Source organism: Dysidea avara, chromosome 11 (assembly GCF_963678975.1).
Source record: "Dysidea avara chromosome 11, odDysAvar1.4, whole genome shotgun sequence".
Lineage (NCBI taxonomy): Eukaryota > Metazoa > Porifera > Demospongiae > Dictyoceratida > Dysideidae > Dysidea > Dysidea avara.
In genome coordinates this window covers 6172128-6186741 of record NC_089282.1, presented here as the reverse complement: position 1 = coordinate 6186741, position 14614 = coordinate 6172128, and the positions used below count along the sequence as shown (strand labels likewise).

The window sequence follows — 14614 nt, the reverse complement described above, 5'->3', positions numbered from 1 at the left end:
TATACTAGCTAAGTTCTGCATACTGTACATGTGTGTATCTATATAGTACTCCACATTATGCTTTTGACTGGATATACTACTTTACTGCTTCTGGTTGTAAGTTCTCCCACTACTGTAATCTTGCTCATGAATATTCAGAGAAAGTGATTGTACAAAGAAGAGAAGCATTGCTTAAGGTAAATCATTCATGTTCTATTATTTTTCACATAGCTAGCTATATTGTTAGGCTATGCAAGGATCACAAACTGCTAAAAAATGTAGAGATTTCCTTGATATATTACTCTCCGCAAAGGTATAGTTGCTATTCTGCATTCTGCATGCAAACAAATACACACACATACATACACACCATTAAATTACATATACTCGTTAAAATATAAATAATAATTGGCAATTCAATGATCACTTTATGCAAAGACCACAGGCTATTAAATGCAAGTTTGAAGGAAGATTCAAATTTCAATATTAGCCTTTATCTTCAATGAATTATTTTAATAGGCTATAGCGTACACGCAAGCACCAAGTGGGATAGTTCTCCCAATTCACCAATGATTTAGGCATCAGTAAATATAACTTGAAAACAGCTATAGTTGATCACTTATTAAGTGTCGATGTTTCACTTAGTAAGTGTCGATGTTTGCTCAAGTTTTGTTGGCCATTTTGCTGGTTAATGTGTAAAGGCTTCAAGGGTTCAATGGAATCCCCACCTTGGGAAACATCTCCCACATACTGATTGAAGCATAATCACACAAGTAGAAGAAAAAATTAGGAACTTTTAGTCTAATTATAGATCATAGTCACAAAAAGTAGTAAAAAAAGGGAGGTTGCCTACACCTGCAGATATACTAGTGGACATTTAATCCCTACTTCTGTCTATACCCATGACTGAGTTAGGGATTAAATGTCCACTGTATAATAAATATTATATATATATATATCTGCAGGTGTAGGCGATCTCCCTTTTCTCACTACATTTTATGGCTAAGACTGAAATTCTTAATTTTTCCTTCTACTTGTTTGTTTACTTTTCTACAACATAATTATGACTAATGAACCCGCTCATACTGCATCAAAAGGACAAATGATGCCAGGCATACCATAATTCAATTTCGCATCTGAACATATGCTCCAACTATCAATTATTACTGAAAAGCTAAGTTCTTTTAAACTATGTTCAGCCCATTACACAGCATTACAAATGAGGAACATTATGTGAAAGACCTCTGCAATCAATAAAACTTGGATGATTCCTGTTAGCTAAGTAGGGAAGCCCTTGGGAAAGTCATCACACTGCGCTACTGTGAATTGACACCTTTCACTGTCCAGTAAAGATAAATACACAAAGGAGGACACAGGTAAGGCCATGAAGCATGCATTGGACGTACTACAGTATGCAAAAGGCACCATGCAGTCAGGCTGAAGAAGTGAAAAATCAGGCCCATAGCCTTAGCGGTTTGTCAAGTTATGCTTGTTTGAAGGCATCAGGAAAATAGACAAGCAGGCATGCAAGCAGCAGTATAAAATTCTGCTACATAAATTTAAAAAAATCTGTAGCACTTGTTGGAAGCATTTTTAGCCACTCTGTAGATACTTTTTGGGTTGCGTATACCTCACCAATACTGCCGAGGCACTATGAAGGTATTGTGAGGCTGGTTTTGGGGTGATATTTCTGGCCAGAAATGCCCAAACCTTCTAATATACAGTACTATCATACTATATGATATAGCTTTACTTTGATGACGTTAAAACCAGTAACCAGTAAGAAACTTACATAGCAGTAGTATACAGTAGCATATGGAGCATATACACACCGATTTATTCCAACTTACCTAATACTTTCTCCTATATACATACCTAACACCTCTATAACAATAATAATTGTGACCTACTGACCAAAAACTGAACTAGTTTGCATTTTTCAAACTTTATTTTTTATGACTCTTTGTTGCCTAGAAAGAAAACCAACGGGCTGTTAAAGTTTCCCCTTAAGTGGTGAATGCTCTTGGAGTTGTAGCAATAGACAGTAGGAAGTTGCTTTGTGCAATGAATAAATTACAGGCATTCATTTAATTAATAAGTCACGAGTGCAATAGGCTATAGAGTTGGGACTTGCCTGTGTTATTGTGACTCACAGGAATGCAGGTATGTGGTTTTAGGCCTACATTCATTCACCAATGTGTTCAAGCAAGAAAGTAATGATTTGACGAAGTCGCATCATTTTACCACCATTTAATCTAATGTGTGCTCTGTGGTAAGCATTCTTACTCCAATGGTATAGAAGTTACATCATATTGTTTTACTTTGTACTGATTCAGGAGTTGTTATAACTTATAACATATGTAAAACTATTTTTGTAGCACATGCTTTTTTACCGCAGTAATGTATTTCAATCCGGCTCAAAAACAGAATTACTGTATTTGACCGGTTATAGCTGCGGCTCGTATAATATCCGCCCCTGGATAGTAGCCGCTCCACAGCCTAGAATTATTGCTATAAGAGCTGCCCTCGGATAAGAGCCGTGGCTTGTATCTGAATATACTGTTGCAAGTGTTGACTAGACACGTTTGAAGCAGAAACCAGGCAAAAGAGTTGTTTTAAGCCAGGAAATAGCATTTTTGAGAGAAGATAAAATGAATGACAGTATTGACAGATGATTAAACAAGGTCAGTCACTTGTGAATCTGTATAAATGCCGCGGGCTGCTGCCTGACCAGGCTGACACAAGTTCATAGTAGCTGCCCTTGGATAGTAACCGCCTTCGCATAGTAGCTGCAGGGTTTTGCTTGCTGAAAGTTATAGTAGCCGCGGCTATTAACCGGTCAAATACGGTATGCAAACTAGTTGGGTTTTTGCTCAGTGGGTGACAATTATTTTTTGAGTATCGAACTCTTTGTAATATCCTACGTATATGTTGAACTCCCATAGCTTTTTAGGCTGCAAAGAACCTAAATCAAAGTTATGCAATAATGAATTAATATTGAGGCCTGATTTTTAGCTATCTGTAACTAAGTAGCTATCTTACAGGATGATGATGGTAAAGGTTTAACTGACAGAGAGATTAGAGAAGAAGTAGATGCATTTCTAGTAGGAGGTCATGATACTACAGCATCAGGTATGGCCTAATTGGTCTTTACCCTAAGCAGGTTAGAGACTTAGCATGAAGATCCGAATGCATGGTCTCTAACCAACTTCAAAAATGTATTCGTTTTATATGGGCATATAGGTGGAGTAATTGTGGGACTGTTGTTCTGAAATTGTCACACAATATTAAAATAATCGTGGAAGACTGAATGTACTTTTGTCGAAGTGCTGAAAAAATCTAAGCTCTCACCCACTTCCTTTCACAAGTTCATAAGTTAGACGATCCGACACAGCTGGGAAACACCAACAGTGATCGATAAGGTCGACCCAGGTTAGTGGGAGCCAGTGCTCACAGCAATGTAAAGAACACGCATGTTGAGCTTGTGTAGGTTTATACAATGCGAACAATTGTGCCTTCAGTGGCACCACAGTCTATAGTACTACGAACAGGCACAGTTTTGAATATGGACCCACCCACATTACACGTAGTGCAAAATAGCATTTCTACAAGGAAGCTTACCCATTTAGGTATTTAGTAAAGTCCATCCATAGTTAAATGGAAGACGAAAACAGCCTTAAGAGGACACTAAGCAAATTTTCCATGATATTTCTGGACTTCTCCATTCGTCATAACAAATGTATTACAACATTAGATTATACCTCCCATAATCGAATTGTTTTAGTAATAAAATGATTAAAGTGGTTAACCTCATGTTGGCCTGGGTGACTGGTAGCCCACTGCAGGCTATTAGCCTGGAGGGAGCATTGCAAATCAATGATCGAAAGTGAGATTTATTATGCTTGAGGTCTTTCTGCTAGCAGGTTTCTAACCATTTTAAGAACCTGCTAGCAGGTGTCTTAGTGGATTTTAAAGACCTCATTATCCTCCAAAGATCAAAACTTATTATGCATACCGTTTTCTAAATTTATTTTAGACACATAAGTAATATGCTATATATATAATTATATATACTTTAGTGTAGCTAATGATGTACAATAAAACAGAATATTTTATAAACTTTCCCAAATGAATATTATAAAAAGTACATAGTTAGTTATTTTAGAACTTTCTTTATATGCTCCCTGATCTGACAAAACCAGTCTTATAGGGTTTCCATGATCCACTTAGTACAATTTGGCAATTGATAATCCTGTCTTGTGATTGAGGTAACATTGGGAAACTTGTAGTCCTTGCATAGCACAACAACGTGGCTATAATTAAGTTAACAGATTTATTAAAGACTTGAAATGTTATGAGTAATCAAACTTGGAAACATAAAACTGGTTTTGTCAGACTGGGTTACATACTATGCACCCTTCAATTATACTGAATAAATTTCACAACACAACAAGGCATCCATGAATTTTGCAAAAAAGATAAAACTAAAAAAAATGTACACTACAAAAATTGTGGAATGCAGAATTTCAATCTCTCTTAGGGCAAATGGCTATAATTATATTAGACACAGTAAAAGTTGGTGTGTTGCTTACAGCACTAGGTTATACCCTGTACTGTCTGGCTATGTACAAGAAACACCAGGAGCTGTGTAGGAAAGAGATCAGAGAGATGTTAGCTGGTAGGGACACTGATGACACCACTTGGTGAGATTTTCACTACCATATATAGTATCATCAACTACTACAGTGTATACTGTTAGGGAAGATGTGTCCAAACTCTCATACATTACAATGTGCATTAAGGAATCATTGAGGTTGTATTCACCTATTCCATTGGCCAGCAAATTGTTAGCAAATGACTGTAAAATGAATGGCTGCAGGATTCCCAAAGGTATATGAATTGTATATTGTCAGAAATATTACATTTATAGCTCTTCAATTGTAGGAGCCATGGTGTTTATTGGTATCCATACTATTCATCATGATTCTTTAGTATGGGATGATCCGGAGGTTAACAGTCTCATAAAGTATATGTTGTGTGTTATTTGTTATATATTATCAGAAATTTGATCCACTGAGGTTTACCACTGAAAATAGCAAGAAAATGGATCCTTTTGCATTCCTACCATTTTATGCTGGAACAAGGTATATAATTATATCAAGACACATGGTAGTGTGTCGTGCGGCCAAGAAAGCTATGGCCCCTTCTCCAAAGCACACCATTTTTGCATTATAGCTGTCCACCAGGTAGGGTAGGCTACACAGCAAATTTGATTAAATTCGCAACTGCTATTTGCAAGATATGGGTGTTCAAAGTTTCATTTTAATTTCTGTTTTTTTTCTTCTTATGCCGTACAGGGGCTTCGATTTATTTTCACACACTTTACAAAAATTACTATAAAGCGCAAACGTGTAACTCGATTGCCTCGATCTTTGGCATAAATGAAGAGCATGTAACAGTGGATTCACGTACCAAGTTTGCTGTGAATCTGAGGAATATTCAAGGACTTATGAGCATTTATTCACATAAAAAAAGATCAAACTTCTGTCATGGCTACAGGGTAAGCCAAGTATAGGAATAACTTGGAAATTGGTGTGTAGATAGGCTGATCATCATAACAGTACCTTTTGATAGTTTGAATAGTAATAGAGTTATAACGACAAAGTTATAAAGTAAAAATCAAAAAACAAGTGTAAAATTGCAGGATCGAGATACTCTAATTAATAGAGCAGTCACCATGGAGTAAAAAGGTGTACAAAAAATGTTGAAAAAAATCTCACCGGAACTCCATACTTAACACCTGCACCTTAACCACTGAACCACTGCTACCTTGGCTGATCACCTCAGATAATTTTTGCTTTATAAATGAAATTTTTAGCTTATAATTAAACGTTTGTAATTTTATAGATCTACCAATAGAAGTACTAGATTGGTCTAGAACGTTCTATGTATCTTCTATTAGAAGTCCTCAAAAATGTACACTCTATTAGAGTATTACAATGATATATTATCAAATATTGAATTAAATTATGCAATGCAATACATTTATAAGTCTGTCTTCGATAATCATCATTGTGTCTGCATAGAAGAGAAGAAACGTGAGTAAAAACAAACCTCAAAATCAGCCATATAGGCTGGTTTTGGGGTATTATAAAGTACAAAAAGAAGTGAAATCCACACAAAAACAGCCAAGCTGTGAAAAAATGGCACAGCCTTAAAAAGCCTGGGTGAAAAGAGTTGTGAAATCAAAGGTGGCAGTCAAGAAATGGCTGCAATGATGTTAATGCTAATAAATTTTAACAATGCACATAGCCATTATTAAAAATATTTAGTATTAACATCATTGCAGCCATTTCTTGGTTGCCACCTTTGATTTCACAACTTGTTTCACCCAAGATTTTTAAGGCTGCACTATTTTTCATAGCTTGGCTGGATTTCACTTTTTATAAGGCCCCAAAACCAGCCTATGTGGCTGACTTTGAGGTTTTATAAAACTCACATTTCTTCTTTTCTATGCAGACACAATGATGACTAGTGAAAACAGATTTATAAATGTATTGTACTACATGATTTATTTCAATATTTGATAATAAATATTATTGTAATACTCTAATATACTCTAATAGAGTACACATTTTTTTTGAGGAAATATACATAGAATGTTCTAGAACAATCTAGTACTTCTATTGGAAATTACAAACGTTTACTTATAAACACATTTAAGCAGATTTTTAAAGCTAATTTCATTTATAAAGCAGAAACTAAGTGAGGTGATCAGCTAAGATAGCAGTGGTTCAGTGGTTAAGGATTCAGGTGTTAGGTATGGAGGTCTCTGTTTTGAACTCTGGTAAGTTTTTTTTCAACATTTTTTTACACCTTTACCCCGTGGTGACTGCTCTATTAGAGTATCTTGATCCTGCGATTTTACACTTGTTTGGTTTTTGCTTTATAACTTTGTCGTTGTAACTCTATTACTATTCAAACTACAAAAGGCACTGCTATGATGATCAGCCTATCTACACACCAATTTCCAAGTTATTCCTATACTCGATTTACCCTGTAGCCGTGACAGAAGTTTGATCTTTTTTTATGTGGATAAATGCTCATAACTCCTTGAATATTCCTCAGATTCACAGCAAACTTGGTACGTGAACCCACCGTTACGCGCTCTTCATTTGTGTCAAAGATTGAGGCAATCAAGGTACACGTTTGCATTTTATAGCAATTTTTGCAAAGTGTGCAAAAATAAATTGAAGCCCCATACGGCATAAGAAGAAAAAATGAAGAAATTAAAATGAAACTTTGAATGCCCATATCTCGCAAATGGCTGTTGCGAGATATGGGCAAATTTACTGTGTGGCCTACCCTACCTGGCGGACAGCTATAATACAAAAGGCTGTTGCTATTGTTCCGGCAGTCACGTGAATAAAAATAAAACTTAGACAAAAAAGGACCTCAAAGGAAAAATGAAAAGAAAAAACACAAAATACCTTGAGCGGGAATCGAACCTGGGACCTCCAGTGCTTGAGCCCAGAGTCTTACCCATTGTGCTATGTGGCTCCCAGCTACTGTACTCCCTTAGTTTCTACCTTATATGTCTCCGAGTGGAGTAACTTCTATATAATAGATATTGAAGGTGAAGAAGAAACTAAGCTGAACCCGACCCTAACCCTAACACTAGAACTACTTTTCGCGTCCCCTAAAGTTGAATGCTCAGGGAAACCTACTAGACATGTTCCCTAAAGTTGAATGCCGGCTCGGGGCAACCTACTAGACGCATTCCCTAAAGTCGAATACTCGGAGCAACCTACTAGATGTGTGCCCTAAAGTTGAATACTCAGGGCATAGCATACAACTAGTGTGCTTGATAGTGAGAAATCTAGTGGACTGCCGGAACAATAGCACTGACAAAATATTTCCGGCTGCCAGAACAATAGCAACTTCAAATACAAAAACGGTGTACTTTGGAGAAGGGGCCATGCACGTGTGAAAAAGTGGCTTCGTTCTTCCTATCAATATACTCACGGTGTGGTGTGCAGGCTTTCTTGGCTGCACAACATACTACCATGTGCCTTTATATTTAATTTGCAACAGCCATTTATATCATACAGTACAGCAGTAGTGCATACATAGTAAGCATCATGAAGGTTTGGGGTTTTCTGTCCACAAATGTTGCTCTAAAACAACCTCAGTTTCCCATTTTGACATTCAATTTGGTTAGGTACAATCAAGCCAAAAATACCTGCAAATCCTATACATTTCTGTGAAATTTTACTTTTATCTAACTAAATTTTCTGCTGCTGTCTGATTAACTGATGCCTCCAGCCAAGCATAACTCAACTTTGGTTAAGGTTACAGGCCACTGTTTGATGTTGCTTAAGCCTGAGATGTGCCTTTTTACCAACTGCCAGCAGCTACAGTCCACTTATTTATTAATTTATTTATTTACAGTGGAACCTTGATTATCCGAACTAATTGGGGGAAAGGGTGTTCATATAATCGAACGGTATGTAAAATTGAACATCCATACATTTATATACAGAAACTACTCTAATAAAGCATACACTTGTTGACAAAATACTCTAATTGAGCAGTCAATTTGGTGTTCGGATAATCAAGTGTTTGGTTAATCAGTGTTCAGATAATCGAGGTTCCACTGTAATAATTAAGTTAATAGGCCATTGACCTTCCACTTGTCTTTGCCCTCCTTTGTGTTTCGTTTCTTTCTCCACTGCCTTGTAGGTGTTGATTCTCGTTAATGTGAGGTGGCTTCAGTAATAGTTTAGTGTATCCATAATTTCTATTAGTGACTGGATTGATTGCAGAGGCATTTCTTATGCTGTTTTTTTTTGTTTATAATTGTAATACTGCATAACAAGTAGAATGACCACTTCGCTATGAACATGGACAGAGGTGGAGGATAGGTGGAAAATTAAAAAGTTCTAATCCTTACTACCTGGGGCCATTTTCCATGCTGAATCCCCACTTATCCCCCAATATCCTGACTCCCAGTGGAAGACCACAGGAATAGTAAGGGATAGCAAGACCACAACTCTAGTTTTTCAGTATTTAATTTACAACCACACACAAGTGAGAAATGCAAGCATACCAATCTATGGGTATCTGGGACATAAGAACTTTTTGAAAATCAGATCCTTGAAACTGATTTTGAGAGTCCATCAAATATAATTAATAAATTAGGGTATCTTGATCTTGTGTGACCAGTTTCTGGACACTTTAGAAACCCTCTGTATTTGGCCTGATGCTGCAGAATAAGTGCAGATGTGGATGAATGTTTTAAGTGCTCATGTATATACACAGATTTTTACTAGTTAAATAAAAATGGCATAAGGCTCTTACATATAGTATGGGTACAGACTATATACGTGACAATTTTAAGATATGCGTATACATTTATATTGTATTTTACAGGAATTGTATGGGTCAGCAGTTTGCCATGGTGCAGATGAAAATTGCAATTGCGAACAAGTAAGACCAAGAGTTCATATTGTGTGCTGAGGAGAGTGTCTAGGCTTGCACCAATTATGCTGGCATAATTTGGAGTATAATAGGCTAGCCAAAGCATCAAGCATTATGCCAGCATAATAAGACGATTTTCAAGATTTTAAATTAAATGTACAGTGCGCGTGCCAAGAATATGGAAAAATACAAACACACTACATCTTAATACTGCATTTCATATCAAGAAATGATACAATGTTATCATTTTTATTGTTTCTTAGCTGATTATTCACATTTTGTGGAAATAAGATCGAGATACTTTAATAGAGCAGTCACTTACTCTAATACAACAGTCAGGAAGGGCTGATGTACTCTAATAATTCGGCCAACTCTAGAGCATAATCTTGATTTTGAAAGCATAATTTTGAACATAATAAGCCGGAGTTTTGAGCACTGCTCAAAAGCATAATAGGCTATTTTCAAAGCATAATTGGCTCAAGCCTAAGAGTGTCCTGCTGTTATATACCCTCAGTGCATGTTGGGGAGTAATGTATTACTTATGTGACGAGTTATTACTTTTGTGGTAGCTAAGTATTATAACAAAATATGCTATAAAACTAGTAATATAACTCAAGTTATTTTATAACCCGTTATCTATGTAATGAAGTTACTGTAATGAATCAAATTTTATAACTATAAGTAACAAAGTTACTAATCTCTTTACTACAATGTCCAACAATGCAATCATGTCATGTGATAAGATGGTAGTTGCACATGTGACAGCTTAAGGCTGTGGACACAAAGTAATATAACACGTAATATTATTATAGTTACTTTATTTTATGGGTAATAATATTAAAGGTGGACCGATACCGATACCAGTGGTATCGGTATCGGATCGGTATCGGATCGGATCGGTATCGGTAATACGAGGTACAGATACCACCAGTAGACACTTACCACTTTTATTAAATCATCTCTAGCTAAGTTTCCAGTAGCTAATAACTTAGTTGAACTAACAAAATAGTGACACAAAGCCTTTGTTACTCTTTTCCAAGTATTGCTGCAATTGCTTCGTGTGTATTCTAATATATTAGAGCATGCCAATCCTTTGTAATTAAATGGCATTGCAGTTGTTCCTCAAGAATTAATTTATGACTACTTGGCTTGCTTTTTCATGAAAAGATTTGGTTGCAAAGCTGTAATGAACATTGTACAATTATCGGCCCCCCACGCAATTAATTGCTTAATCAATAAGCTTACAAGAAAACTACCTCAAATCAAGAAATTAGTGATATTTATCATGTTTAGCTGTTATAAAATGAATAGTTTAAAACTTGATTGAACTGAGATCAATCAGTTACTGTGATATTTTAATAGCTAACTATGTATCACAACGGTGAAATTTCTATAATAAACTTGTCTAGGCTTCAATGCTTAGTATTGGTATCGGAATCGGTATCGGTAGATAATTTCAGTACAAATACTCGTATCGGAAGTATCGGTAAAAAGTGGTATCGGTCCACCTCTAAATAATATGTAATTATAGTTACTTGTAAACAGTACTAGTGATTGCCCCGATACTGTATACCTTTGCAATTGAGGAATGGCATATTATGGAGTTATAATATGGCATGCACTCCTAAGTTCATCCGTTTCTCTTTGTAATATCAATTACTGAATGCATGCCTAACCATGTTGCTAGCAACCAAGCTAACTCGAGTTCTTAGTGTTTCTCACTGAACTACAATCATGCTTTCATGTGTTTAGGCATCTACATAGGGATTTCTTCACCATAGGCCATTCCTTTGCTAGGCCATTCACAAATATGGCTATCTGAGCATTGTGAGTGTGACACAATGCTAACAATTCTTATATGTTTATGGCTGCTGGTATATCACAAACCACAACACTTTGTTGCTACGTCATTATTTTGTGATATATATGCCCTCCTACAGGAGTATATGAGAGTAGGATGCTCTCTTCAGTGTAGTGCTGTGCACCAGTGTGTGCAAATAACCGGTTATTAACTGGTGTTGTCTAGTTGTCTAGGTCAGCCAATAATCGGTTATTGCCTACCCACTTGGTAAGCCATAAATTACCCCTGCTGACAAGTGTTTTAACATCATAACATAGCCTCAAAGCATGTGTAAATATGTGATTATAATAACTGTTATTGCAAGACAGATGGTCACTTTGGTACCACCCTAAACCTCCCAGCAGGCTTGTTGAGTACATATTATGTCTGCCAATATACACACAAACCAATTAACCAGTTATTGCCAATTATTGGGTGGCAATTAACCAATGACAAAAATTTGTAGGTGTACAGCACTACCTCAGTGTATCTTAACTCTTGGTAATACATGCTTAGTAACAAAGTGCATGTACATACACATGTGCAGTGTAAGTAGCTAGTGTAAGTAGCTATGTTGGTGTGGGTGCACACAACTATAGTAAATTACTAAATATCACTTATTTATACCACCATAGGTGCTTGCATAGGAGGAAAGGGGGGCTGGGGGGCTGAAGCCCTCCCCCTTGGTCTGCTGAAGGGGGGGCTTAGCCCAGCAGACTGAAAAATTCCATTCTGCCCCCTTATCAGATGTCACGCCGAAATTATCCTTCTTGGAGTGGAGCTGAAAACTGTGATAAAGATTGATATACTTTAACAGAACATTCAAATACTCTAATAGAGCAGTCAATGAAATGTGTTCCTAAAAGTTAAAAATAGAAAAAGTTTGCCTACAATGGGAATCGAACCAGGTACCTCTTACTTTTAGAGTCTTACCACTATACACAGGCTGTTTTTGTACTGCTTATAAATGCTATATGTTCATTAACCCAAAAAGGTTTTTATTAACTGCAAAAGCCTGTTTTAAATGCTTTAGACTAAAAGTTGATGTTTTATTAAAATGCTTTAAATTGCACCTATAAAATAGCTATAAATGAATTTGAGACATTGTGAAAGAAATGGCTACAGCTTCTGGGGGGCACAGCCCCACAACCAACTGCTGCCAGAGATTCTATGCTCTGGTCAGCCCCCACCCCTCACATCACCTACTTCCTCTGCCACTGGCTGCTTATGCTACATGTACTTACATAGCTATTAAGTAGTCTTAAACTGATCTAAAAATTAAGACACTTTGATAATCTGGCCATGATTATCTTTTGTGGCCAGGAGTCTTCTCTTGTATACATCTCAATTCTTATGTATAAACTGTTACAGTTATGTATGTCAGAGTATTTGGAAAACAGCACACTTTGTTCTATTTCTGTGTGCCTGTGCTATATTCAACACACCATTTTATTGTCCTCAAATGATTTATTTTGTAAACAAATCACATATTAAGTTAGCACATCGCCATGCTAAAAGTATAGCACGCTAATATGTGATATAGTCTGGTAGCTACCACTGTGAGTAAACTTTTAAAATTACACATTTGAGTGTGTTACTTCAGAATTACATCTTATGCAAATGTGTCAAAGAAGCACACCATGCAGTTGTTCTTGTGTATAGGTAACATAATGCATGCACCTAATAATGCAGTTGTGCTTGATGTACTTATTAAAGTTATTATGTTAGACAGCCAGTTAACACTAAGTGTAGGTTGATACACAAATCCAGGTATTTTCGCTATTTAGAGACCTGAGGAATGGCACAATAATTGCCCAAGGTGATCATGTGCCATTCCAAAGGTCTCTAAAATAGCGAAGATACCGACAATAACCCATTTAGACTATGGCTCGTGCAGCTCTGGTCACTGTCAATAATGGCGGCTTCCTGATCGAATTAGTGTTAAAACAACTCACTGGTAGGCTTACGATCATCTCTATTATCCAGCAATGTTTTCTTCACACTCGAGCAATGATTTCTGATGGCTGTTGTGACTGGAATCCAGCAAAACATGTGGCGCATATGACAAATAATTTTGTCACGGGTGTCTAACCAGTTTAAATACCTACCCGCAGGTATCTATTGGATTATAAATACCTCATTAACGACCAAACTTCAAAGCATACTATGCGTACCATAGTCTAATCTGTTTAAGGAGGCCATTCCCACACAATAAACAACCTACTGCAGTACTGTACATCTATATACACACAATACAGTATATTTACAAGTCAACCAACCAATTGTTTCTTTTAAATTACACCAATAATGGATTTTTTTAAATTACATGGAGAATTAATGTCTGTCAACAGTGTTGAGAGGTGTAGGTTGTGACAAAGATTGCATCTGAATAAAGAATCGTTTGATGTGAGATCTAGATGTCTGTCTTCGTAATTGTCACTTGTATAGTTCTTATATCCATCTGCTGTGACTTATACCATGCAGCTTTTTCACTGCATGCTCACACTTCCCATTATAAATGATGTTTCATTGTTATAGGTTTCTGCTTGAGGTGGACACTACTCATGTTGTAAAACCTTGCTTGCATTTAATTCTGAAAACAGAAACTGGAATCAAGTTGAAATTGAGCCCTGTAGTGCAGTAGCATAACATTTGACAGTGCATATAATTTCTGCTACTGTTGTAATTTTAGCTGTATGCATGCCTTTATGTTTCAAGTGTTCATTTAATTTCTTTCTATAATGAGCCCTTGTCTGTAAGCCTGTTTTTTTTTTGCAGCACATGTATATAAGCATGTTTGCTGCATTTGGTCACACATGCTGCATATGTACAATACATTTGACTATATGTATGAACAGACAATACATAAAATTGATTGTAAAATACACCCAAGTAAAGATACAAAATGCAACCAAACAATAACTCCAGAGTACAATCATCATAAGTAAGGTCATCAAAAGGTAGCTGAATACCAGATTATTAAAAATGAGCTGCATAATGGCCATTTCAGTTTCGAATGGTTGGAGCTTGCTAATCGTCCGTATAATCTTCGTGGTGACTGGATTGATTGCAGAGACATTTTTCCTCGTTTGTAGTGCTGAACATAGCTGAAAGTGAAGCATAAGGCTACTCCAAGTCATACCTTAGTTTCTGGTCACTCCCTTGCCAACAAAAGGATGCGGATCAGGATTACAGAATCTTACACATACACCAGTAATGACACATTATTATTTGCTCAATTTAGCTTCATTTTACTAACCGACGTTCTTACAGCCGCATGATTATGCTTCTGCAAAAATGCACTAGGAAAATTGT

The 14614-nt window shown here is 36.5% G+C and overlaps 1 protein-coding gene across 1 annotated transcript; it reads left to right on the top strand.

The window, feature by feature from the left end:
- Nucleotides 1–2522: 2522 nt before the first annotated feature.
- LOC136239026 (cytochrome P450 4B1-like) lies at nucleotides 2523–14202 on the top strand. The gene is made up of 7 exons (XM_066029762.1): nucleotides 2523–2663; nucleotides 4574–4682; nucleotides 4739–4869; nucleotides 4924–4988; nucleotides 5041–5123; nucleotides 9412–9468; nucleotides 13838–14202. Exons 1-7 carry the CDS (start codon nucleotides 2651–2653, stop codon nucleotides 13941–13943), a joined length of 564 nt encoding a protein of 187 aa, XP_065885834.1. The 5' UTR covers nucleotides 2523–2650; the 3' UTR covers nucleotides 13944–14202.
- Nucleotides 14203–14614: the final 412 nt, after the last annotated feature.